Source organism: Coffea arabica, chromosome 6c, assembly GCF_036785885.1.
Source record: "Coffea arabica cultivar ET-39 chromosome 6c, Coffea Arabica ET-39 HiFi, whole genome shotgun sequence".
Classification (NCBI taxonomy): domain Eukaryota; kingdom Viridiplantae; phylum Streptophyta; class Magnoliopsida; order Gentianales; family Rubiaceae; genus Coffea; species Coffea arabica.
Window position 1 is genome coordinate 7717840 of NC_092320.1, and position 27346 is coordinate 7745185.

At 35.5% G+C, this 27346-nt stretch overlaps 3 protein-coding genes across 3 annotated transcripts; 1 reads left to right on the forward strand and 2 right to left on the reverse strand.

The window, feature by feature from the left end:
• Nucleotides 1-523: 523 nt before the first annotated feature.
• LOC113694004 (glucan endo-1,3-beta-glucosidase 14-like) lies at nt 524-5820 on the reverse strand. Its single transcript, XM_027212834.2, has 3 exons — nt 5161-5820; nt 3382-4412; nt 524-779 (listed from the first exon to the last, which is right to left on the reverse strand). The coding sequence occupies exons 1-3, from the start codon at nt 5228-5230 to the stop codon at nt 699-701; spliced, it is 1182 nt and encodes a 393-aa protein (XP_027068635.1). The 5' UTR covers nt 5231-5820; the 3' UTR covers nt 524-698.
• Nucleotides 5821-15980: 10160 nt separating this feature from the next.
• Nucleotides 15981-19082, forward strand: LOC113691676 (thylakoid lumenal 16.5 kDa protein, chloroplastic-like). Its single transcript, XM_027209933.2, has 4 exons — nt 15981-16429; nt 18262-18401; nt 18492-18564; nt 18723-19082. The coding sequence occupies exons 1-4, from the start codon at nt 16063-16065 to the stop codon at nt 18830-18832; spliced, it is 690 nt and encodes a 229-aa protein (XP_027065734.1). The 5' UTR covers nt 15981-16062; the 3' UTR covers nt 18833-19082.
• A 582-nt stretch (nt 19083-19664) lies between these two features.
• Nucleotides 19665-24294, reverse strand: LOC113692657 (uncharacterized). The gene is made up of 2 exons (XM_027211125.2): nt 24078-24294; nt 19665-20858 (listed from the first exon to the last, which is right to left on the reverse strand). The coding sequence occupies exons 1-2, from the start codon at nt 24150-24152 to the stop codon at nt 20010-20012; spliced, it is 924 nt and encodes a 307-aa protein (XP_027066926.1). The 5' UTR covers nt 24153-24294; the 3' UTR covers nt 19665-20009.
• Nucleotides 24295-27346: the final 3052 nt, after the last annotated feature.

A 27346-nucleotide genomic window follows, 5' to 3' on the forward strand; every position in this document is an offset into this window, starting at 1 on the left:
TCAGATCCCATATTCCTTTGGATAAAATATCAATTAACATAGCAAAACTTATTTGGTCAAGGCTCCGATTTATATCAATTTCGAGCCCCAGCGAAAAGGGTAACACACTCAAGTCAATTCGGAGACGGCAATTATCGGATGGAAGAGAAGACAATTACGTCAAGTCCCCGTTAATATCATCAATCCATAGATGTGGCAAAACTTCAAAGTCGCCGTTCTACGACCGACATTGCCGTTCCCATAATCCGGACAACCGCGTTTAAGAGTCCGAAGCCAGATAAATCCCAAAAGCCAGTCAACCATTTTTGTCTTTTCAAGCACAGGGTACTAAGTTTAACTCATTATCCAGATTAACCGGAAAAAAAAAAAAAATATATATATATATATATATATATAATAATAATTAGGAGATTTTTAATTGAACTACATAGACAAGATATCAGACACCAAGTTTATTGGACATAGACATGTATACGTTGGCCAAACAAATACTCCAAACGATCAGCAACTTCGAAAGAAAAAAGAGGAAAAAGAAGTAATATGTTCTTTTAATGCACTGAACGTGACATTTGATGGTAGCTGATCTACAGGTATAAAGATTTTTCCTACTGCTAATCTGGTGTGAAAATTCAAAGCATTGGCCCCCAAGCGAGAAAAAAAAAAATGGTGGTGTAGTTTTATTCCATTCATCCACCCACTTACAAAATCAAAAGAAAGACTACACTTGAGACTGCTAATACCAACGTTTTGGACCCAAACCTCCTTCCACCTTGGATTTCCTGAAACATTGCACGTCATCAGATTTAATATTGATAGGAGGATAAACTATGAATCAATCAAAACTATAGAAACATGACAAGGACTTAAAAAATCTCTTGCTCAAGTCTCTGGCTGACGGAGGGAAAAAAGAAAAAGAAAAAGCCCATCACTTTGAACCAAACATTGAATTGTATAGCATATGCTGGTGATACCCAAGAACTGAAAACGCAGAAAGAAACATTTGAAAACATAACCCTTTATCTTGCTAAGATGAATTGAGACAAGTTGCCCAAATGATAATTTTTCATGCTACTTTTAAAAAATTAGAGCTGCATAATCTTTGCTCCAACGCCAGGCGAAAGCTGTGGCTTATAATGTCAGTGAGAGAGTAGGACACTGAATTGACAGTTCGAGAAGTCAAGAACAACACAAACTCAAGACGACAATGAGTGACAATTTTACCTCCATTTCACATGCATCTGCATAAACTAGAGGATTCCAGGAAACAACAAAAAATTTTGCCTTTCCAGTTAAATTGAGGTAATGTTTAACTTAAGAATTGACTAAAATGGCCGGGAGTTCGTAAAACATTAAGCTAAAAGCAGATTACACAATAATTAGGTTGGTAGATAGATAAAAATCCATGGCTGGGTCATATATCTGCCATGCTCCCATGCCTTGGCCCACACATTATAACATTTAGACAATTTAGAGTATCATAAATTATCTGAAGAACTCAGTTATTTTGGGTGGTCAAGTATAGAAGTTAGAGGTGAGGAAAGTATTTAGATAATTTAGATTATGATAACACCTCGGCCTTCAAAAAGCCTACCAGTACCATCCAGCAAGCCCCTTTTCATTTGCACATACTTTCAATCAATAGACCTCCAAAAGGGGATAGTGTTGCAAAAGTGTTCCACTTAAGGTTCAGCATATTACAAGTTAGCATAGTATTGAACAACATGATTATTACGAAATTGTTCAAGACCTTTTGATCAGAATTAAGTAGGTATATGAGATATCAAAAGAGTATTGCTTACTCATTACAAAATTTAGTTATGCATTCATGAAAAGAGGAAGTCAACGTCAACATTGAGAACACTTGTCAATAGGAATTTTCCTTTTGCAAGGATTTACAAAAAGTTCAACTCATTATATCCGTAAAAAAATGTAGGAACTGAAACCTTAAAAGACAAACCTTCAAAATCCATAATTGATTATTCTTTCAAATTAAACTTTGTGCAAAATCACATACTAATATTTATAAAAGGTGCCATCAACATATAAGCTCATGAGAATGAGATGGTCGAGCATAAGAAGTATAAAAGACAGTTTGGTGGTGCTTTGAATGATATCCATTTTCAGGGATTAAAAAATTTACAAGACTTTCAAACTCAGAGGATATTGTTTGACAGAATCACCTGAAAAAAAAACATATCCTAAGAATCTTTAACTCTAGCCCATGAATTCTTGCAAAAATTGCTTACAATAACATATGAGACAATAGCACCTAAAAATTAACATACTTCCTAGATCCAGGATAGGTTAGCAAACATGATTTATTACACACCGAATTTGCTAAGCTAAAAAAGATGTTATTCAAGGTTAACTCTTTCGGTCCTAGGCTTCAACATCTTTTCTAGAAAACACCAGCCCCATACCCTAACCCCATACCTAAGAATGATCTTCTTATCCAAAATAGAAGCAATATAGTCTGTCAGAGCCATAGCATTTAGGTCATCCTCTGATTGCATATTTCTGTTGAAATGTTTGTAAATGGAAATTTTAACACACAGTACGCTGATATCTCAGAGGAGAAAGACAATTTTTTCTGTTCAAAGATTTCAGAGTTGCATAGCAAAAGATGCACAATTCGCCAAACAAACTGTTTTCATGTTATAGAGAAAACTGTTCCAAGACACTATAGGGGCATAGAAGTGGCTCCTTTGGTTCTTGCCCAATTAATGATTTCCAGAATTTGAAAGCATAACAGGTGATTTCCTTTCCTACAAGTGTTTTTATCAATAGAGAAAGGATATTTTTGCAATTTCACAATCTCTAAGAGAGTAATAGGTAGTGTGGAATCGCAGGGATGCTGTTTTGTGAAAAGGTCAAAATCTTTTTAGACATCTTGAGAACTCATAAGGGTAGAGATTCTGCAAGCCAACAGTTGTTATTACGTACTAGACTGGTTAAGAAATGGTCAAGAAATACCAGACCAGTAAATAAATGGTCAAGAATGATTTGAACTTCAGCACATATGTTATCCTCAAACTCCTGAATGCCTGATTAGACAACCAATAAGGGAGCTGGGTCTTCATCCAACAAGCTTCTGCACCTCTGAAGTTAAAACGACCTACTATCTTCAGTGCCCCAAGAAAAGCTAGATCCCATCTTCATACTACTCCTTTATTACCATCAATTGTTTCATCAAACAATTTCAAAGTTTTTACCCCAATTCCGCAAAAAGGATATGCTATGAGTGTAACTATCATAATCCTAAAGATAATAATTAAACAAAATCCAAAGAATTATGTCAAAGTTTACGGAGAACACCAGAGAGGAGGCAAAGTTCAAGAGGTATAGCCGATAACTAATCACAATAAAGGCATATGAGGATACCTTCAAAGAAACTGCAGATGAAGATTTAAGTCCAGGAAACCCAATGTCATATGAAATGCTCATGTCAGGTTTGTATAGTCCATAGTTCTTCTCAGAAGCTGCACCAGGCTTTTGATCTTCATTAAACAACGCAAAAATATATGCTTTCAACACAGTTTTTGGCCTCAAAGGTGTTCCCTTCTTCTTAGCAAGCCTTTTCCGCAAATTATAATTGTATGTCCTAGCATTGTTTTGTGTGGCAGCGGGCTCATTCTGGTCCCCTTGAGAAGCCCATCCTGTCTCTGTAATTATAACTTCCATCTTTTTATACCCAGCATCTTCTAAAGCAGCATAAGCTGCATCTATCTGAGCATCAAGCAAATTATCATAATGAAGGTTGGTTTTCTGATCGTGTATACCCTCATTTGGCTGAAAGAGGGCATAGTTTACATCAATTTTGTCCGAGGCATAGGTGTAAGCCAGAAAGGGGTAAGCATTTAGACAAAAAGGGGACTTGATTTGAGAAAAAAAGTCCAAGAGCGGCTTCATATATTGAGAAACACTCTCTTTGAAAGTACAGTTGGAAGGAGGGAATGAATTGTCGAAAACACCCGAAAAATGAGCAGTGGAGATCTGAACAATATCATCTATCCCCAACTTTTGGGTTGCATTATGGAGATTTTTAACTGCACCCAGTAAAGATCCCCAAAGATCGGAATTAGCACCATTTCCCAGAATTTCGTTACCAACAGCAATCCCAACAATACGCGTATCAGGAAGAAATGCCTTCACATTATCTTTGACCCAAGTCAATGCGTGATCTACGTTAGTACTCATTTCCTTCACATGGTCATTAGGAAGTCCAATTATTAACTCAAGTCCAGTGCCACTAAAGCCCTGGAGAACACTATGATCCGCATCATAAATTCTGACATTCTTTATCTTTGCTGCCCTAAGGAGTTTAGCAACTTTGTCTGGTGGAGGAAGGTTATCTGCAATTCTCCCGTAATTGATTCCATAAGTTCCCGTGAATGCTCTCACTGTGAGCTTTGCTGAAATGAAAAACAAAGGAAACAGTTGTAACCAAGAAAGAAAACTGTCCGTGACACCATGAACCTGAATAGTTTGAATACAAACTCATACATTTGCAAAGGCTTCGTCTTTCAACCCAGGATACAGTCAGCAACAAACACAGATTTAAATTAGACCAATGGCCAACAAAAGTTTACACATAATTATATAAGATCTTTAATCAAATCGAACCATATTATTACCAAACCCCCCCCCCCCCCCAAGTCTCAATACTAGTTACCATTTCAACGGAGTCAAATGCGCGCTCACACAACACACACATTCCCATAGGCCACCAATGTCGCAATTAGATAGTTGTGGCACAAGAGTAGCATATGAAGAGTAAATATACTGCCCAATCAACTGCTGATATCTTCTTAAGCGCACAGCTCATAACATGTGAATCTAAATTACGAGTGCCATGCAGACAATTTAGAACTTCAAAATCAATTGAAAGTTACAGACTTAAGTCGTACAAACAAATAATAAATGAGAAGAAGAAGCAGCCAACTGATGAAATTTCACCAAGAATAAAAACCAATTTCCAATTTAAAAATGAAGAGATTGGGAAAAGCAAACGAAAAAGAGTACTTAGTTTTCACCAGCAGCACCAGCAGGATGGAAAAAATACTGTTCTTTGGACTGATCTTTAAAAATTAGAAATCAGAAAAAAGCAGAAGCAGAAATCAAGAATAAGAAAAGCTGTAATCAAGAACAACTGAAGCGTACCATTTCCGGTGAAAAGGTTGAAGGCCAAGAGCAGAGAAATGAACCGCACGCAAAATTGAAGGATCCTCATTGAGATACGTAACCAAGAAACCCCAATAGGACGCCCCCGCTGTTGTTGTCTTGTCCTGCTGCTGCTACTGATGTTCTTTCAATTGAACAATCCTTCCTCCTACTACTCAACCATGCCATTAACCCACTACCAAAATTTCATTCCTTTTCTAATTTTCGCTTTTCTTGACAAGCAGTACTAGTATGGTGGCGCCATCAATAATCAGTGCCGACCTTTTTTCTTAGCTCCATCTTGTCTTGTCTTTTGGTTAGCTTTTCAACCAGACCCTTTTCACATCCAACAATAACTAAAAAATAAATCAGATACTCCCAGAAATAGTAGACTGAGCGGCGGCGGTGGCGGCGGGCGGCAGAGGGACACGGTGATGGGTTTAGGGGTGGCTTTCTTTTCTCTAGTCTCGGCTGTTAGCCTGTTACTTTAAATAATTTTGGGTTTAATAACTGAATTTAAGTCGTGTGTACTCTCTGTATTTGGAATTTTGGTTGTGCTTTTTTCTTTTTGGTGACTGTCTGTAGCTTGATAATGGAGATTATTGAAGCTGTGCCAGAACAGTATAATAGACTTACTATTTGAATATGTGAATTGTCTGTGCGAAAAAGACTACTAAAACGCTGATTCAAAACGAAAGAAAGGAAGACCAGTCCAGTCGAACTGTGTATCCGTCTTGCCATTTTTTTTAATTATATATTATCCTTCAAGTGGCCACCACGCCCTTCCCACAAAGTCATGTTGACAAGGCCCACTTTTGTTACTTTTTTTGTTTTCCTCGTTTTTTAGAGACAAATATACTCTTTTCAAGGGAATAAAATTCAGTGTTTTGAGGAGGAGAACTAACGGGATTCTTTTAATATGATTATTAGTAAGTCACCCTTGGAAAAATCATTTGCAATAATATAGCACTTTTTATGAGATCCTTATATTATATAAGACTGAATTTTAGTCAAAAAAATAGGTTGAATTTCAACCGCATAGGTGGGGGCTTTCTAAAAATGTGAAATATTGTGTATTAGTTTAAAACTTTTAGATACAAATTAAGGAAACATATATTTGGGTATGTTTACTGAAATAACCCCATTTTAATATATTTAAAGTTGTCATTGATGAGCCATCTGAGTAGAGGTGGCAATATGGATAAATGGTTCATAATTGGTTTTGACTTAATGGATGGTGGATGAAATTTATTCAATCCATATAGATCCATTTAATAAATGGATCTAAATGGATGGATCTAAATGGATTAAATAAAAATCAATTATCCATTTATAATCCATTTAAATATTTTGGTTACTTTGTTTTTGTATTACCATTTCTTGTAATATGAATAGTTTTGAGAAAAAGCCGGAGTATTTATAAACACAATAATCTTGGACTAGTCTAAATCGTGAATTTCTGGACGTCCTAATCACTTTTTTTCTCACCTTCATTAATTTGATGTGGATCTATTCTGCAAGTTTCCGTTAATAATTCTACAGCATCTGAGATGTCAATTAACAACCACATGCCCCAAGTCTTCAGCGTGCAAAGGGCGTTGGAAATTAGTTATGTTTAAGTTGTTAAGATTTTCCCACTCAATCCTTCATTCAACAGCTGTCACATGTGGTCCTTCATTCCCAGTTGGTTCTAGTTAGAGGGGTCTATCCATTTCTTTTATTTGGTTTTTAGGGAAATGGATATATGTGGTTTTTGTGGATAATCCATATAAATCCATTTAATATAATGGTTTTACTTGGGTCAATCATTTAAAACCAATACCATAAATGGATAATCCAAATCCATTTAATTATGGATTATATGGATGGATAAATGGATCTCAATCCAAATTGCCACCTCTACATATGAGTATTGATGGAATGTGTAATTAGTGTACAACCGTTTTTGCATTTTGTACAACCTATATATGCTTGTATGTTGGTGTAATTATCAGAATATCCCTTAACTACCAATAATTTTCCTTTTCAGCCGCAGATAATCGTTTGAGATGTTGCTTTGTCTGAAACGTTTGAATGGCAATGGGATTTAGGAAATGAGCCGACGATTTCTCTATCAATGGTAGGAACTAATTTCTCTATCATTTATAATCTGCATTTATGAGCCACAAACGTTCGTCAATTTATCCTCTTTCGATTTCAGGAGTTAAGTTTTTCTTTTTTGTCTTTGTCTACAACGATTTGCCTCATCATTTTCTCTTTCATCCGAATTTAACTCTGAAATTACCTATTATCTCATTATTAATTACACCCAATTCAATTGTCAAACCATTGGTATGTTAATGTCCAAATTAAGGAAACATATATTTGGGTATGTTTACTGAAATAACTCCATTTTAATATATTTAAAGTTGTCATTGATGAGCCATCTGGGTATTGATGGAATATGTAATTAGTATACAGCCGTTTTTGCATTTTGTACAACCTATATATGCTTGTATGTTGGTATAATTACCAGAATATCCCTTAACTACCAATAATTTTCCTTTTCAGCCATAGATAATCGTTTGAGATGTTGCTTTGTTTGAAACGTTTGAATGGCAATGGGATTTAGAAAATGAGCCAACGATTTCTCTATCAATGGTAGGAACTAATTTCTCTATCATTTATAATCTGCATTTATGAGCCACAAACGTTCGTCAATTTATCATCTTTCGGTTTCAAGAGTTAAGTTTTTCTTTTTTGTCTTTGTCTACAACGATTTGCCTTATCGTTTTCTCTTTCATCCGAGTTCAATTCTGAAATTACCTATTATCTCGTTATTAATTACACCCAATTCAATTGCCAAACCATTGGTATGTTAATGCCTAAACGGTTGATTATCAGTTTCTCCCTGTTCGCATTCTAAGATTGGAAAAATTCTACCTAGCTTCATACTAATCAGCTCAAAATGCTCTTCAGTCCCAGCTACTCCTGTTGGTTCAGCGTGAGGTTAGATTTCACCCCCCCATTTTTCAGTTCCTCCATTAATTTTGTCGGTATGTTCTTAGTACTTACAATTAGCGACTCTTATCGCGTTGCCTAATTGCAAGATAGCATTTTTCGCTTTACCTAACCCCAATTGGTTTGGGTTGATTATAATCTTATAGGTTTGGAGAAACAGCAATAAAGATCTCTCGGTGGGGATTTTAGAAAAATGTTAGTTTTTTGTGTTGCTCTGCCTTTCTGCATTATCAACGACCTTCAATTTCACATAGTTTTATTGTAACACTGTGTGAATTGATTGATTATATCGTTTATCTTTTCATATTAAGTTTTATTTCTTCTCACAATGTACTATTGTTTGTTCAACAAAAAAATCATATTGAGTTTGTTTGTGCTAACTTGGGGAACCAAAATCAGAGCAGATATCATGGAAATCACTTATTAATTGCAGACCGTAAATGGAAGGCACTAAACACCCGCGCATTGTGCGAGCACTCCGCCTAGTTATGTCTATGAAATAATAAGAAGGTATGCATTTATAATGCAACTAAATAATGTTTTTTGCAAATAATTCTTGATCCAAACACACTTATAAAATTATAACTGGCCATTATTATAGGTAATAACTCACAAATAGTAGAATGAAAACTAACATGTAGTTATTAGAATACACTTATATTTAATTCTTGAAATAGAATGAAATCACGCCTCTTGTCCAAGTAAAATAATAATTGGCATGTATGGATAGGAGATTAATTGTCCAAGTAATATTTTTTGTGATATAATATATATGAGATAAAAAGGACATTTAAAAATATTAAAAAAAGTTAGTTAAAAATATGTTTATGATGCAAATTAAATAATAGGATTAATTGTAATTTATCCCCTTAACATTTATTTTATGTTACTTAACCTCCTGAGAGACAAAATATCCCTCTACTAAATAATTTGTTCCCATATTTTGTATTGTCTTTTCTCTTTTTTTAATTCCAGATCGGTTTTATTTTATCAAAATTTTATTTCTAAGAAAATAATAAATTTCTCTAATTCCAATTTAAGAAAAAATTTTATTCTATTTCTTTATAATTACACTATACACAGTTAATTATCCACTTTTACAATCGCACATTCATTTGTCAACGCTAGACTTTTTCTCCTATAATGAGTTTTTTTAAATTAAAATCTCATTTTTTGGCCTTTTTAAAAAAATAATCAATTGATAGTGTATTCCTTAATATATGCACTGATCTTATGCAAAACTTTACCCACCATCAATTAAAGTCGTCAAAACAAAATCGCAGGTTAAAATTCGATGATTAAAGGAAGTAGATAGTTTGAAAATTAAAATTTAGCATAATAGAGAGGTATTTTTGTCTTTTAGGAGTTTAAGTGATCATAAAAAAAAGGTTAGGGGGTAAAGTGAAAGTTAGGGTAAATTTTGAGGAGATAAATTGTTATTAATCCTAAATAATATTAGAAAAAAATCCATACTCCATGAACAAAATAAAGAGCAGGACGAAGAATCAAACAGCCCACCTATTAGCACGCGAAATCCGATAAACTACTCAAATCTAATCAATCGAAAGATGATGGAATATGTTAAAGTTCATAGATGATCCATGGTGGAACTTGTTCGCTCAATAGTAGGCTACATTTTCCTCGATTACCCTTTTTTTTCGGTTTGATCGGGGAGAATAAAGATTTTACTTTAGCTTGACCTTATACTAGTACGTAAGATTTATGTTTTTTTAGGGGAAAATGTTTATGTTTAAAAAAGAAAAGAAACAAAAAAGCTATTACCAAACAAATCCAAGCTGTTGGCTGGATGGTGTTGATCTGTGAATCTCCCTTAAACTAGTCATTGACTTGATTTTTCGATGACTTTTGAACGTTTCTAATCTAATTTAATTGTGTGTGTGTTTCTACTGTCAATGGTAAAAAACAAATCCAAGCTCAATTGATTTACTTTATGGAGCCCAACCGTCCACAATCAAGTTGTGAGGACTGCAATCAACCCTTTTTAAGTTTTAATCATTAGTCATTGGACGATTTGTAGAGTTCCTTAGGAGCTACGACAAACACAACGACTCCCCACTTTCCATGGTGTAATAATAAACGCGACAGTGGTGACAGACACAAATCCGAACCTCTATAACTGGTTTGTAAAACTATTTTTATTATCATATTTAGTATAAGTTTATATAATTTTAATTGAATCGTGAATTGTAATTATATGATTTATAAATTTAAGCTTATACCCAAATTATATGAACTTATATAAAAATTTATAAGAATTATAACAATTAATTTTGAACCGGAGAAAATTCAAGTTACACAACTAGAGAGGCGTATTGTGTATCTTTAAGGCAAGACTTTATACAGTTTAAAGAAATTTGTCTGATTGAAAGGCTGAAAAGGGGCCCCACGAGTAGTTCGGGCAAGACTGATAAGTCCATCTTTACGGTAAGATCCCGTGTCCGACCCTCGCTATGATAAAATTGATGGCAATCTTGGGCACGGCTCTGCTGTCTTAGGGAAATTAGTCTGACCAAAAAGGCTGAAACACCCCCTAAGTGAAAAAAAAAAAAAAAAAAAGGCTGAAAAGGGGATAATACCACTAATAAGACTGTACTATGTTGTCAATTTGTTGTCTCTGGGCTCCCACACCCACCAAGTCTATCGAGCCTTGTGACTTGTGAGCCTATGATCCAATTTCCAAACGGCATTATCAATCGCCGTCCCCCACTGCCCCTTGCCCTGTCACATGTGACATGGCACGACATTGACCTCGTCCCATCCTTCCAAAGAGTCATCTTCGTCTCGCCTTCCGTGAATTTTGATTTACCAAGTTGCCAACGACTGCCAATGCAATTTCGCAACTGGCTTTTCCTTTTTCCCACTAATTAATTATTCAAAATTATAGCACCCCTTTTTATTGTATTGTTTAGGACTTTTGGAAATATTTGTTTTTTAAAAAATAACATTGTAATACTCTTTTGCAACGTAATATATATATATATATATATGATAAAAAAATTAAAAAACATATATACTAAGAGAGTACACTGCAAATTTTTTTCAAAAAAATTATTAAAAAAAAAGATCTTAGAGTTTTGCTCGATTTCTTAAAGTTTCGTAGCTGTTTATTGTAGCAGCAGTTCGGTAACTCTGGTTAAAAGCTAAATAAATGGATATAATTAAAGGACCCCAAAAAAAAAAAAAAAAAAAAAAAACTTACCAACACGAATAAAGTAGTGGAAAATTCGAAGATATAGGGTTTGCTTCTCTTGCTTGCATGAAATGGAATGCGATGTTTCCTAGTGAAGAGGCTGAGTCGAAAACCTTCGTCAGCAGACTACACTTTCAAGAATTACGCATGGGACACGTAACTCCAATCCTACACGTTGCAGACAGATCCTTCATCGATCCTTTTTGTTTGTGTAAAAGATTCAAGAATATGCAAGTCATTATCGTCAAACCACTAAAACCTCCCGTACTCAAAAGTAGTATTTCAAAGGAGAAATTGATAAAAAGAACAATAGAAAAAGGTTATCACAATTGCATGATCTCATCGTTTTGTCAATTACAATACCCGGAGACTTGCTCGAGAAATTGGTTGACTTGGTTACGGAGTTTTTCCCACTTCCGTTCCTAGATTTGGAATATCTTAGCTCCTAAGGTTCTAATTAAGCTCCCAATATAGGAGGAAAAGGAGAGAATGTAGGAGTAACAAACAAGATTAGCGCGTCAGGCAACTTGATTGTATACATAATAAAATATTTGTGTTGATTTTACGTGATAGCTTGTCCTAGCTGCGATCGATCGCCTCAGACGATAATCTAATTCTATGATCGTCGATGTTCAAATTTCCACATTGAATAATCATTTTAGTTGGCGCAGTTGGTACAAGTTGGCCAACCTCTAAAGTTTCAGTGGGGCAATTACTTAGCACTATGACTAGAGTTATACTACTGTCTTAGCGTGGGTGTATACTTTGTTTAGCTATAGGGAGCAGTAAAGGGCTGCATCTTCTTGCTATAGTTTAATTGTAAAATTAAGGGTTAAAAACAAAAATGTTCCCTGTGGCTGTGGTACACCTAATACACAGAAAAATCTCCCCGTGGTTTCAAAACATACAAAACGATACCCTCATGTTTTGAACTAAATTGTAAACTAGCAAAATTCGTTAAACTTAACGGAATCCGATAAATTTAACGGAAAATTTAACGGAATCTGGTAAACTTAACGATAAATTTAACGGAATCCAATAAATTTAACAGTTGAGACCATCATTTTCGTTAACTTTTAACGAATTCTGTTAGTTTACAATTTAGTTCAAAACATGAGGTGTCGTTTTGAAATCACGGATGACTTTTCTGTATATTAGGTATATCACAGGAGACTTTTTTATTTTTAACCCTAAAATTAATCATGCCTCTCCTTAAACATACATGTCAAACGCGTCTTTTTTTTTTTTTTTTGATTAACGTAAGTAAGAGATTCTAAACCTGAACCACCCACTTGTAATTTCTTTCAACTTATCATCAAACTTAACCGTCCCACCACCAAAAGGGGCATCATTTGGTGAAAGCAAAACTGAAAAAGAATCCCACGGGTCTACCAAACATTTTTGCGTTTTCGGACATGAAGACAAGACGCCTTGGAATATCTATTGGTGAAGCATTAATCATATCTGTTACCATCGTCGCTTTAAACGTTGATTGGAATTATTGGGTAAGCAAAAAAGGCAGGTGATCTTGAATTTCTATACGTGTAAACATAAGATAAAATATTAGAACAGCCTTTCGCCAAATCAAAGCAAAAAAATGAAAAGATATGATATGATAAAATGCTCGGCTGGGTGGACGGGTACTTTAGCAGGCTCAAAGTTTTGCCAATATTAATACATATTCCATAAAGTGTATCAGATAAAACGAAATGGAAAGTTGGAAGACCTTTTAAGCTGTCGAGCTTAGAATGGTCCACTAGATAATTCCGCTTCCTTAAAGTTTTAACCACGAGGGGTGGATGGATGTATAGCACTTTTGCTTTTGCGTCTCCAGCGATGGACTTATTATGATGGGCCGAAAAAGATCCTTGAAAACTTTATTGAATAACGTCCGACTTTAAAGAAACGCCTTTAATGCTGGCTACAGAAGAATGGAGCTTTAATTCATGCAGTAATACATGATTCTTCTTAATAAAGTTGATCCAGACACTTTCCCAGAAGCTGCTGACTGTCATGGAATACCCGGGTTTTCAAGAACTCCTACACCAGAACTAGGCCCAGCCCAGAACCTAATAACACCGGTGACATTGGCCGCTGATGGGTTGAGACCTTCTCCATTATTTTTCTCTTTGTTTATCTATTCATTTTTTTTATACTTATATAACTAATTTTTTGCGCAATAATTTGTTTGTCTCGATAATTTTATTTTCACGAGTAGATAAACATATTTAAAAATCAAGCTCATCCATGAACGTTTTGTCATTCAATTTGCGCAAAATACTTTCACGGTGTGAAATGGGTCAAAATTATGATAAAACTTGTAAAATTTAATTCAATGGTACAATTTCATCAATTTAATTTCAATTTTTTAAAAAATGTATATTATAATTATATTTATTCATGTGTAATGGAGAGAAATTTCTCTCCAATTGATGAAGAGAACCCTAACCTGTTGCCGATAACTCTAACAGTACATAACTCTAACAAAAAAAAAAAAAGATTACAAACGAATTAGGCATCCTTAATTTTCTCAAAATTTTCTTTTTCTTGGGGACAAGGCAAAGTTTCCACATGCGATGAAAAGTTTTTGAAGGACGATAATTGTACTATATTACGATGGTTACTTCGATGTTCAATTTTTTTTTTTAATAAAAAAGAAAGTGATGCCACAGTTAGTTGTTCGTTCATATCAGCTTCACAAGAATCACAGCTACAAGTATGGGCTTTGAAGACAAAACACATTTGTCCAATAATAAGTAAGGCCCAGTTTAGGTCCTAAAAAGGCTTAAAAGCCATGGGTGTCGTAGACCATTACCGTTTCCCGAGAATTGCTTGAGACTACGCATTTTTATTCGGTGTGAGGAATTTGTTTGTCTTAGTCTCGTTGTGGTTTTCACTTATTCCACGTTTGGAGCCGTCCTTTGTTTTGTTATTATCATGTTTTTATTTGAAAGAGTAACTTCTTAATATTTTAATACACATCCATTAAGTGAATATTTTAAATTCAAATGATACATATATAATAAAGTCATTAATGCCATCTCATCTAAATATAATGATTACTATATTTTCATAAAAAAGTTAAATTCCCAAAAAAGATTCCAATATTAGAACGGGAGGAGTAGATAGAATATGCACCGTTTTTTGGTAGATAATGAAGTACTAATATTTACAAAGAATAGGGGTTAATTGGGTCTCCCCAATTTAACCCGCTAAATGTCTCCAAACAAAAAATGATCTAATTTTGTCGGTGGTTAACTATTGTAGATTCGACGTCTAAATTTGCTCGGAGAGGTGCGCGCACGGACACACATATTAAAGTCTAATTTGAAATCCATGAGGCTGAGTCTTGCAATTGGGCACGAAAGTGCAAACATGAGGAAGCACTTCACACTAGGAAATAGGAATGGTAACGAGGCGGGGAATCCTTCCCCTGCCCCTCCCTCACTCCGCTATTCAAACATTCCCCCTGCCCCCATCGCTTGCTCCCTCGTCCCACCCCGCTTTCCTGTGGGGATTACTAGAAATTTGTCCTATTAAGAAAATTTAGCCAAATTCTAGCTAACAATCAAGTATTTTAAACACTAACACATCACCAAGTCATTGTGAACATATAATCCATCGTAATTTCACAATATTTAATCCAAAAAAAATAAACAAATATATACGATTTGAATATAATCCAGCATAATGAGACAAATATAACTCAAGTAGCAATAAATAAAAGTGTAATTAGTTATGAATTGCTGATTGGGAATGAGTGAAGAGTTGAGGAAGAATGAAATTAGGGTTAGTCGTGAATTGTGAAATGTTAAGTGTAAAAGAATAAAAATGTAATTAGTAATTTAGTATAAATGTATTAGTATAACTAATCAGTAATTTGTATTAGTAATAATATATAATTATTAGTATAACTAATAAAATTAATTACATTACATATACAAAATCTGATATTTATAACTAACAATGTAGTTATGATAACTAATAATATTGAATATTATACATATATATGTATTTTAGATGGGTGACAGAACGGGTGTTTAATCCCTCGTCCCCTGTCCAACAGAGGGAGAAAGTGAGCCCTTGCCTTATCATACATGGCGAGAGCATGCGCTACAATTCCCAACCCTATTTCACACTTGCTATTCAATAGATTTATACTCACCTCTAAATTTATACTTCACACTTGCTATTCAATATCTTTTTGGAGTCAGATTTTTTACATTAACACCACATATAGCAACGTATTTGAATGCATGTCACACGCGTAAAAGTTATAATTCAAATTCAAATCAAAATCAAATAGGAATTGATTATCATGCATTCAGACCACCCTATTTATATCATGTTAGTATATAAAAAAATTATTTTCATCTTTGCAGTGCAAAAATATAAGACATATATATTTTTTTTCCCTGATATAAGACATATACTTGATAATCCAAAGTTGAAAGCTGCCTCTTATTTTGATTGTCGTACAGGTTACATTTTTTATTAAATGACTTTAATGCCCTCGAACTCTTTAGTAATGGTTCAGCTGACGCCAGACAGCATAGCCTAGCAAGAAATCTCGTAATCTTATCCTCTATTTTTCCCAACGTCCAAAATCGCCGCTAAATCTGACTCTTTGCCACCGAAACAAACTGAAACAAAAGATAAAAAAAGAGAAAAGAGTACTAGAAAGAGTGAAAATGGCAAGGGTGCTGCTCTCAAATGCAAATAATCTCCTCCCATGCTTCCAATCATCATCTTCCTCAACACCGTTAACATCACTTTACCTTCACAAACAAATCGTTAGGACTCATCCCACCTCATGCAAGTCAGCACTATTGAATCAAGATTCTTCTTCTTCTTGTTCTGTTCTGACCACCAAGAGGAGCCTTTCCATTAGCCTCACAACAGGGTTCCTCTTCTTTCTCTCTGGGAAAGGTTGTTCTGATGCCAATGCAGCTATATTAGAACCGGATGATGATGAGGAGCTGTTGGAAAAGGTGAAGAAGGATAGAAAGAAGAGGCTTGAGAGACAAGGTGTCCTCAATTCAGCTGCTCAAGAGACAGGTCAACAATCCTTCCCAATATTTCCTTGGAATGTAGCCTCTAGAAAGTATTTGCTACTTTGACTTTCGTGTCCTTTAGTTCTTTGACCTTGCTTCTTGATTTTTTTTTTCTTTTGGTTTTTGGATAAAGTTTCGATTATTCTTTTCTTTCCGTAAAGTTTTGATTTTGTTTTCTATATCAGTTGAATTGACACTGCAAGGTGAAGGGATTAAAAGACTTTAGTCTTTAAGGCTATGGTAAAGTTGGTTGGAGATCGTTTATGTTTTTCTAACACAGATAAATTGAGTTAACAAATTAGTTTTCTCATAGATCAACAAAAAGTTGAAATATCCGTTTTTGCTGGTAATTAGGCTGCTTTTGGATGCCGCATGAAGTCGATTCCTCTTCGAATTTAAGAGCCTTTTATTGAATCTTAGTCATTCTTATTGAAACATTTCATGTCATTGCAAAACTCAAAATTGGGGTCGGAATGTGGAGAGACTTGATTATGGTTACTTTCATAGGTGGTGATTACAGTTTAGCCTGCATTTGCTACTACCTCTTGGCAGTTGGCAATCTGCAAGAATCTCTTCAGCAAGTATAGTTGTGAGAATAAGGGAATTACAAGCTTCTGCAGAATCCTGACTTTTGTAACCTAAATTTACGCTGTCGAACATAGCATAATTTACACTGCATATTTCTCCAAGATTTTACTGCAATAAAACCAATTTTGGAGGTACGAGGATCGAATTACCTTAAGTAATTTGCTGGGCAGTAAAAAAGGATAATTTTTGTCCTAAAGGTCAGCTATGATCATCTATTGCAAATATTATATGCTTCCTGTTGGTTTCTCTGTGACCTTTTATGGATTGCAGATTAGAATGACTAGGAAAGTTCAGTATGGAACATTGGAGAAGAATAATTTGGGCTTACTAAATCAAGCTTCAAGAAAATTTTAAGTTACCAAATGCTGTTTGCCTGCCCTAAGATAAACATAAAAGCTAAAACAATTGCGTGTAATTAAGAGGGAGCGGGGGAACCTATTTGCCTTCCTAGATTGCTTTTGGTTGGAATTCACTTGTATATGGAAATAATTGGTTAGCACTGACAGATAAACATGATAGAGAAAAGGTCAAGCCTGGCGACAGAGATCCCTTAGTTATTTAATGTACCAGATCTATTTTGTTAATGACTTATACAATAGTAGTGATCTAGAATCAACTTATATGAATTACTGTCCCTTATACGGAAAATCTAGTTAGTTGAAGCCGTTTGGCATAAGTGCTTTCACTCATGATGTAAGCACAAATACTCAGAAACTTTTACCCCAGCTGAACTGGTTTCTCACTGGCTGGCATGTATCACCAGTGAACATGAGAAAGCCTGGCTGTGTTTAACTATGCATTCTAAGATCTAATGGATAGTTATCAATAGCAACCGTGCCACTCTTGGTTATGTTACTATCTTCATGGAGTTGAAAATTATGATCAAAGATTACCGTTTGTGGGTTTACTTGTCCCTCATGAAAGCATGCACATAAATTTCATTCAAGGGATAGTGCTGTATGCCAGTAATATTATTAGCCAAGATCTGAATAGCTTTCATAGTTCCTACATCAGTCAACTGGATTCTATTATTTGATGTAAATTTCCTTTTGCCCATGCCCCTTGTATTTTGTTTTAGCACATAATTGTGCTCCTAATATGCTTATCTTCATTCTTAGCTTGAATTAAGTCCTTGGCGTGAAGTAAACTGATGCCCTTAAAGCATGACCTGAATGTCGCATTACGGTCTGAGCTTTTGGTCTCTGTCATTTCTGGGAATTGATTAGCTATTCTTTTTTAATGCTGCAGGATACTTGCAAGAGCTCGTTTACAAGCTCAGCAGAGTAGGCCAGGCAATAGAGAAGAATGATCTTTCAACGGCTAGGTCAGTTCTTGGTCAAAGCAGTGATACTGATTGGGTACAAAAAGTTAACTCAGCTTTCAAGAAGGTATCCCATAGATAATAATACTGTACATGCCTTACTGTGTAGATCTTGTCTATATGCATTTACATGCGTTAATTGCCTATCTTCCTGCAGTTGAGCTCTAGCCCTGAGGAGAAATCCGAAGTAGAGACTTTTAGCTCCGCACTTGATTCTTTAATTTCATCAGGTTTGTTCTGTGTGTTTGCAAGCGTGTTCATCTTGGTTCCCACCAAAGGGTTGTGACTTGTGCATGAAAACTAGTTTGCATTGTGCATGCAATTAATATTGAGTGGTGAAATAGTTTCATTTGTTGCTCTGAGAGAGCAATTGATCTGTAATTTGCAGTGACTAAGAATGATATTGAAGCATCTAAAACAGCATTTGTGGCATCAGCATCTGCTTTTGAAAAATGGACAACCCTAACAGGGTTGGTTGAAAAGCTTAAGGGGCTTTGAAGAAAATCAATCTGGCAAGAGAATTCCAGCAATTCCCCCAGAATGCTTCACTAGCTTGCTTCTGGCTCTAACTCTATCTGGTTGACTGCTGTCATTAATGATCGCAAAATTCTTTTAATTCCATGAGCTGTATTAACTTCTCCAGCTTTGTAGTTAAGTGTTAATGACATTGAAAATTTTGATGTAATTATTCTTTGAAACCACCTCGACCACGCAATTAATTGAATCATTTCACATATTTGCGATTCAATGACCTTGGTTCTATTGAAGTTGTTTCCTTTTTCTTTTGCCGTTGACTAATTGGTGTTCGCCTCAACCTTGAACGGAAATTTGGAATAAATGGCGCATGTTGACAGTCACTACCTTTCTCTTTTGCATGATTAACTACGGGATGGACCATTTTTTTACAAAAGATCGCGTATTTAAATTTTACGATGCAATGTAAGTTTTATATTAGTGGACCATCCGTAAGAATTCTTATATGCGGTGCGTCCTAATCCATGGTGACTACTAGGGTGGAACCATCCAAATTTTTTGTATATTTAAAAAAAAAAGTCTCATCAAGTAGTAATACCCCAAAAAAGTGGGGGACCAATTCTTTTTGGGCACTCAGTCGCTATGCATCTCATGGCCTTTTAACTAGCTCAACACTTTTCTGCAACGTTTAGACACCCATCTCGCATTGGTGTCAAAACTTTAACTGAAACAGCGATGCTGACTGCCTGAAGAAGCTTGTCAAAGAGGAGCCAGCTCATCTTAATCACCTCAAAAAACTGCTGCAAAACAACTAACCTACTGATATCCGTAAGCTTGCGAGCCAAGGAAACTCGCGTTAACTGAAGATGACTTATTTTATCATTACATAGACACAATTCTGATCGACATGTTACAGAGATCTATGCAACCTACAATTCCTTCAATGCAAGGAAGGTTGGAATGTTGAAGGCCTACTCTATAATGTAAGGTAGTAATGTTACAAAGATCTCAGTCACTACACGTTCAACGAAAGACAGCAGCGACATTAACCTGCTAATCTATGATTTTACATACTACAGATGTCTCGTGAACAATCGGAGTATCTATTACTCAACAACAACACTACTGTCATTCAAAAGAAGCCACCAGCCTATGAAGGTCAGAACAAGATATTACATAAACAGCATTATGTTTGATAAATTCAAGGCTTGGACTTGTCAACCTCTGCACGATCGCCATTCTGTATCACACCACCCTCAGCCTTTTCGCTCACCAAGCTACTTTGCCCATCAGCGCTCCTGTTTGCTTCACTATTCTGATCGACTTTCTCTTCTGCTTCCACTTCTTGCTTCTTTTCTTCAGCACCAGTTACCTGCTTGTCTCCTTCTCCAGTCCCATCCTCTTTCTCTGCTTCGATGGGTGGTATTTGCTGTTGTTTTTCTTTGTCCTTGGCATCTTCAGAGCCATCAGATACCTTCCCAACCTGGGACTCTTTAGAATCCACCACTTCAGCTTCAACATTCTTCTCCTGCTCTTCAGTATCTTCTGCTTTGCAATCTGTAGCTGGGGTCTCATTCTTGTTTTCATTCTCTCTCTCCTTTACAGCATCTTTATCAGTGGCCTGAGTTTCAATTGTTTGGGTTTCACCCCCTTTCTCATCTTGACCTTCCTTTGCAACATCTTTCTCAGTCACTGTACCAGTAGTATCCTTCACAGATTTTTCTGCTTCTTCCATGTGGACATCCTGTGCTGCTTCACTTCCTTCAGGAGCTTCTTTCTCCTTATCATCCTTCTTTGAACCAGAAGATTTTCTGCTTCTTTTCTTTGGAGTCTCTCTCTCTGGTGGTGGAGTTGCCTTTGCTTTCTCGCTGATCCTTGCTGATCTTCTTGGGGTTTCACCAGTTCCCCAGTCAAATTCTGATATTGGAGGACCCCCAGGGTGGGTCTTGAGGTACTGGTCCAATTGCTTCCTGCTGGTGATCTCCTCTCCTGTTGGGGCTGTGAATATGATTTCATTTTTCTTTGGTGTACCTCCTTTTTTGAGCATAAACTGCATGAGAGGAAGATACTTCATTGGGATTGTGTAAAAACAGAAAGACGACACCACGGGAACTCAACTTGAAGGCTTTTAACTACCAAAACAGATGCATTGGGATTGTGTAAACTACAGATGAATGCCAAGTGAGCTAGTTCCTCAAGGACAAGAATTCAGAACGTAATGAAATCCAGAACTAGGACCATAAGTCTAGGATCAGAAATAGCCTAAGGATCCTGCTTGAATCAAGACTAGACAGGATGAATTAAGCTAACTATTCCATGATAAGGAAAGACTAGATCCACAACAAAAAGATAAAACAGTAAGCCAAGACAAGCAATCAGCCTGTTCCACAATTTTCGGAACATAAATCCAGATTTTTGGAGAATTATAGAGTTCACATTGCACAATAAAACAACACTTCAAATTAAAAAAAAATGTGGGAGTTTATGTTTGATGCTTAGTTAAGAACCCAGACAATGAGATAAGCAATATGTTTAGGAAAGATGCATTAAACCAAGGGAGTCCTACAAGTTGATATTGAAGCATGTGCAACTTGACAAAGATTGGCTCCAGCAATCTTCCTTCCACTCATGTTCAACCTAAAAAGCTTAGCCAAAGCTTCATGTTTCAACTTATTGTGCGAGATATGGTGATGATGAAAGACACATTAAAGGTATAGGCATAGAAGAGTGTACTTCAAGCTAGTCCTTAAGGGCATCCAGTGTTTCCTTCAAAAATAATAAAAACAAATCATAGTATCCTTTAAGCGAATATTGGATTCACATCCACGGTCTCATTTTTCCATACAAAATTTATAAAGTTTAACCATCCCATGTTTTTTCATTTACTAATAAAGATCTCTTCATCTTAAAAAGTTTCAGCACAGTTGGTACATCGTGATATGAATGGCACATGGGCATGCATATAACACTGCCTCTTCAGCTGCCTTGTGTTTGCTCACATTAATGAATGTGAACATTGAAACTCTTTAATGCATTTATAAATTTTAAGTTCTTGAATATGCTGGGTTGTACAAAGTAGAATTTGGAATTCATGCATGGACACAAAGAACTGTAAAGACAACTTAAAAAGTTCTATCATCGCAGCCACAAGCACCGATATCAGACCATGAATGTCAGCAACAGTCGTGACCCATCAGATAATGACCTCAAGCACCAGGTATTAAATTCCCGTAGCAGTCAAAACAATAATTGAAATACTGGTCATACCAGTCATCAAGATAAAAGACATTACATGCCCCAGCAGCAGTTAGGCATACTAAACATTTACACTATCAGGTTTCCAGAAAAGTAGAAAATTAGGTTGTGGGAAGCAAGTAAATGATAAAACTTGGCAAATAAATCAAACAACACGAATTCAATTCAGCAGATATACAGGAAATTAAACCATCAAATCAGTGCTCTTTGAAGGAACAAATTGGCATGGCCTATGCAATAGTCTAAATATAGGTGTTCTATATAGACAAAAATTGCACCAAAGGTGTAAGTATCAAATTAAGACAGGCCATTACCTAATGTGGTTTTGCTTCACTTGGGAAACAGGAAGACAACCATCAATTTTGGGATTTTACCGAAGAGAAGGTCTTTTATTTAATTTAATCTAGTAGTACATCATGAGATGGAAGCATACTTCAAGATCTAGTCCTTTACAAAAGAAGAAAGTGACAACAAAAAACAGCAAATCACCCCAAAAAAAAAAGCCAGTAACAGAAAATTCCATGAGAAAAAAGGAAAATCATAAATAGAATTCTAACCTCAATCTCATGTAAATTAAATCGTGATGATGATAAGTTGACGACCCAAGCCCAGTCGACATACAAAACCAACAACTTCTTGAGTTGCTTTACAGAACTGCTTTCCCAAGCATATAGCTTATCAAAAAGCAATATACAAGCCGAAGGAAAAAAAAAGGCTCTCCAAATCTTAAACGTTACAGCTAACTATTTAGTGGAACGAAATTATGATTTTACCAGACTTCATAATCAAAATATATGGAAGAAAAGAGAAACCTACAGGTGCTCCATAAATTGAAGCAGCTGATTTGGTAGCAATTACAATCTTAAAAGTACACAATAGAATACAACATAGCATTTCAAGAGCTGCATTGCCTTATTAGACGCTTTCCACTCTTAGATAAACTTTCAAGACCAAAAAAAGTCATTTCTATGAAACTCAGGGTTTGCCAGCTTTGAAACCAGAAATACACTGTGCCAAAAGTTTAGAAACATTTAAACAGGGCATGCTACCAATCAAGTACAAACAAGCAAACAACCTTCAACCAGTAACTGCATAAATGAAAAATGTTCCTAAAATTCTGAGCTTAGAAATTGCTAGTGTGTAACCTAATTCTTGACCAAAGCCCAAATCATTAAACCATTTCGAGAATTTAGAACTCAATCCCAGTTGCTGAAAATGCAGAAACCAAAAAGGTAATTCGGACAAAACCAACCCTAGTAATTACGGCAACAAGCTATAGGTCAAACTACAGACTCAATTCAACTTGCACTTTCTTCTCCACAGTCTTGTTAGGAAATCCTAGATGGTATCTTAAAATACACATGAAAGTAAATAACAATAAAACCTAACTCCGACTGATAAAATTGAATGCACGACTAATGCAAACAGAAGGTACAATTAACTATGGCAACGTCGTTATGTAATGCCCCAGCTTACTTATCATCACCATGGAAATTAAGTTCATTTCCTTTTCATCACCAGCAGAATCCATATCCCAGTCCAAAAAACACAGAGTAGAACTCATGCTGAATAACAACAATTAAAGAACCAAAAACAACAAAATGACGCGGACCGATTAAACAAGTTACCATGGCCTTCTCAACCCTAGCTTCAAAATTTACAAATGAACACCCATAGTTGGTCGAATTCCACTTCAGAAACCACATAACCACACCAAATGGAAATATGCCCCTAACCCAGTTCACCCCAAACAAGCCAAAAATAATCCCAAAAAACCTCAATAAACCCGTAAAAAACAAAACTTCAGATAACCCCGGGTGACACACCGCAAGTCTTGTAAATCCCACCTCAAACCAGCATAATTACACAGAATTAAACGAAGTCCAATTGAATTCAAGGACGCAAAACTCAAATAAACAAAACCACAAGAACGCAAACTTTAGAAAACCCAATCAAAAAGCACACAAATACATGAAAATAGAGAAAAAGGAGGACTTTTCTGAAAAGGGGTAACCTTTTTCTTCCAGCCAGAAGGAGCAGGGAGCTCCAAGCACACGAATTCGTTGGCTTCCTCAACCGAGCTCGCCATTTCTCTTCTTTACCTACTCAATTTCCAGAGTTCAAGTTACTTGAATATTTTAATAGCATAAAAAGGGAATATATAATGAGCAGCGAGTCATAGAGTGAGAGAGTCACCAGACTCAGACCCGCACACAAACAAAACGGGACCAACTAACTTTTAACTATATATTAACTGCACCCACACATGTATGTATGTGTATTTACCTAATAATAACGATAAAAAAAAAGTCCCAGTAAATATTTAGCACTGCCAGTAATCTCAGCCACCTTTATTAGTTTCTCTGCCTACTTAATCTTGGGATTTTTCGGTAAATCCTGAAATTTAACCACCTAATCTGACGGTGTTTTACACTGGGATTCATTTTAGTGCCAAGCATTGGAAATGGTTGTACACTTTGCAAAATTGGAGGGAGAGCAATAGCCTGCAGATGTGACACGTTGTTGAGGCAATTTAATGAGATCAGATTTGTGGTATTTTGGCCACATTCACTTCACTTCATTTCATTTAGCCTTTTTTAGCGTCTTTGGCTTATCTTCATTGTTTTATCCTTTCGTGCGGTGGATCATTATTATTAATTTTTCTCTTTTTCTACTTTTACACTTGTAATTAACAGATTAAAGACCTCATCCTTATCCTCTTCTTTGACTTGGACCTGCTTAGTAGTAGTAATAAATTGCAACTTGTCGTGCTTAATTGATATATCAGGCACTCAGCCAGAAATTGGCAAGGTTTATTTATTTATGTAAAAAAAAATATAAATACTATTAGAAATGGAAATGCAATGGTAGCTCATGTTATGGATAAGGTTGAGGTAACAAAAACCATTACCTAAGGGCTCTTTGATATTCCCGCAGTCCTACATCGATCCTAAAGGGTTTGGGAGTTGGGTAGTTAAGCCTCCAAGTTTGTCTCAAGAGTTGCCGGCTTTTGAAATTAAATTTGAGATTAGATTTAATTAGCTAACTTTAAAAATCTGATAAAAAAAAAATAATGGACTCTTTGATATGTCCATGTTGCAGAGCCCACTAAATGGTAATCTAAGAGCCCATGTTGATATGTCCATGTTGATATTTCGGGCTCACAGTTCTGTGTGCCCCAATCCGGTAACTGCTAGCCCAACATTGAAAGGGCTTGGTCTCTGTCCCCAGATATTGCGTGTTCGTTGTGTATCTGTATATATCATGTACTTTTTTCTTGACCTTTGATTTAATTGAACATATCAATGAAGTACTCCATTACTCATAGTTAATATATAATCTGTTCTAAAACTCGAAGATTTAGAATCTTGGTTAGCGCTTTTGTTTGCACTGAAATGCTACCAACAATATACTTTCCTTTTTCTTCTCGGTTAAATGTGCTACTCACCCAGCTTCCAAATTAGCTTTCAGTTATTCACTTCCTTTTTTTTTTTTTTTTTTTCCGGAAACGATAGAAATTCCAGGGCTCTTTCTTGACGTACGTACTTGCAATTTTACACAGCTTCCCACGTTTGTGGTATGACATGCAACCAAACACTACTGGCAGTGCTCCAAATGTTACAACATATTCTCCATGGGTTTTTTTTTTTTTTTTGGTTGGGGTGGAACTTATTCCCATAGCTGGCCTGCTACCTTATTACTCACCCTTCACCCTAGGCTAAAAAGGGTTCAAACTGGGGTAAGTTGATGATAATATGGCCCTACTGATATAGGAGTAGGGATGCTCTCTGACCCAAGAATATGTGGCATCAGAAACTTTAGTGATTTTCACTTAGTATTATGTATTTACCGGAATTTTTATTTTTAATGCATCTTTATTTACCAAAAAAAAAAAAGTATTTACCGGGATAATATCAGAAACCGCTCCTGAGGTTTTTTGTAATATCACTTAGCACCCCTAAAATTTTAAAAGTATCGCTTACCTCATTCTCAAAACTGCAAAATAACTGTATTATCCCTTACTGGATGTATAATTCACATGTCAAATAAATGGAGCTTAAAAAATTAAAGGAAAGAGAAACAAGAATACACTTTCTTTTCTTTCACCTTTTTCCAACATTTTCTCTTAGTCATTTTTTTGGATGACTATGTAATTTTTTATTTGTAAATATAGTAATTAAATTTTGTTTATCTTTTTTCTTTTTATGATCATGATAGAGTGGGATATGATTTCTTTGTTTATTTTGAATAAATTTTTATAATGATTTAGTGCAACTTAAAGGTTTATATCATGCGTTGAGAAGAGGTTGGGAAAAAAAGATAAGATTCATGAGAAATTGAGCTAGCATATAGAGTTGAATTGGTGCTAGTGTATTTCTTTACAAATATCTATTTTTACTTTTTAAATTTACACTTTTATGAACTATAGTTTTGTGATGTTGTGGTACTGTTAAAAATAATTTTTAATGTTGTGATTTTTCTTGGAATAAATAAAGCGATTTAAAAGCATTTTTATTTAGTAATATGAGCAAAAGGATAGTTCGGAGTTTTTAAAAATCTTGTTACACAAAAATAACAAAATAAAGAGAACCAAGCGACTATTTTTAAGATTTTAGAGGCGCTAAGTAAGTAATATTAAGAGAAACCTTTGGAAGAGCTTTCTGACATTATCCCTTATATATTTTGTGCTTTTAAGGGCTGATGAGCTGAGTAGGTGCCGCCGGCCGGGCGATAGTCAGAGAGATGAAGTGACAAGAAATGCAATGAATGCATGACAGTCATGGATTTGACGTTTCAGATTCTGTCCCAGCCGTTTTCGTTCACACAGACACAGCTCTTTTAAATTTAATAAGAAAGAAAGGAAAAGAAAAAAAAAAAGAAAGAAAAAGAAGCAGCCCCAGCATCCTACTGGCGTCGCTTCCCCAAGTTTCCCAGTGTACAGTTATTTTCTAGGAGAAAACATTGCCAGCTTGTAATGTACATTGTAGTAGGACAACCCTCTTTTCAGATCCCAAGGACCAACATTGATTTGATTCATTCCTTGTTTTTTTTAACAGTTTTCCTAGATTTCAGCTTCCGCTCTAATTTTCTTTTTATACACCTTTTTATTTTTGTTACAACAAATAAAAGAAGCATTCACTATTAATATCTCGTACATCAAAACTGTTTTAAACGCCTGCATGAATCCGTTGTTGGACAACAGACGAATGTAAGTGTGAAACCCGCTGATTCTTTTTTCTAATTGCGAAATTGCTCTCTCAATATCATCAAGTAAGACTGAAA

Bases quoted from the DNA above. Each gene is read 5' to 3' on its own strand.
- LOC113694004 (XM_027212834.2), bottom strand. From the start codon at position 5,230: ATGAGGATCCTTCAATTTTGCGTGCGGTTCATTTCTCTGCTCTTGGCC. The intron at 4,413-5,160 runs GTACGCTTCAGT...TTTTCATTTCAG, and splicing joins CAACCTTTTCACCGGAAATG to CAAAGCTCACAGTGAGAGCA. The intron at 780-3,381 runs GTATCCTCATAT...GCAATGTTTCAG, and splicing joins CATCTGCAGTTTCTTTGAAG to GAAATCCAAGGTGGAAGGAG.
- LOC113691676 (XM_027209933.2), top strand. From the start codon at position 16,063: ATGGCAAGGGTGCTGCTCTCAAATGCAAATAATCTCCTCCCATGCTTC. The intron at 16,430-18,261 runs GTCAACAATCCT...TTAATGCTGCAG, and splicing joins TTCAGCTGCTCAAGAGACAG to GATACTTGCAAGAGCTCGTT. The intron at 18,402-18,491 runs GTATCCCATAGA...ATCTTCCTGCAG, and splicing joins TTAACTCAGCTTTCAAGAAG to TTGAGCTCTAGCCCTGAGGA.
- LOC113692657 (XM_027211125.2), bottom strand. From the start codon at position 24,152: ATGGCGAGCTCGGTTGAGGAAGCCAACGAATTCGTGTGCTTGGAGCTC. The intron at 20,859-24,077 runs GTTACCCCTTTT...CCTCTCATGCAG, and splicing joins CTTCTGGCTGGAAGAAAAAG to TTTATGCTCAAAAAAGGAGG.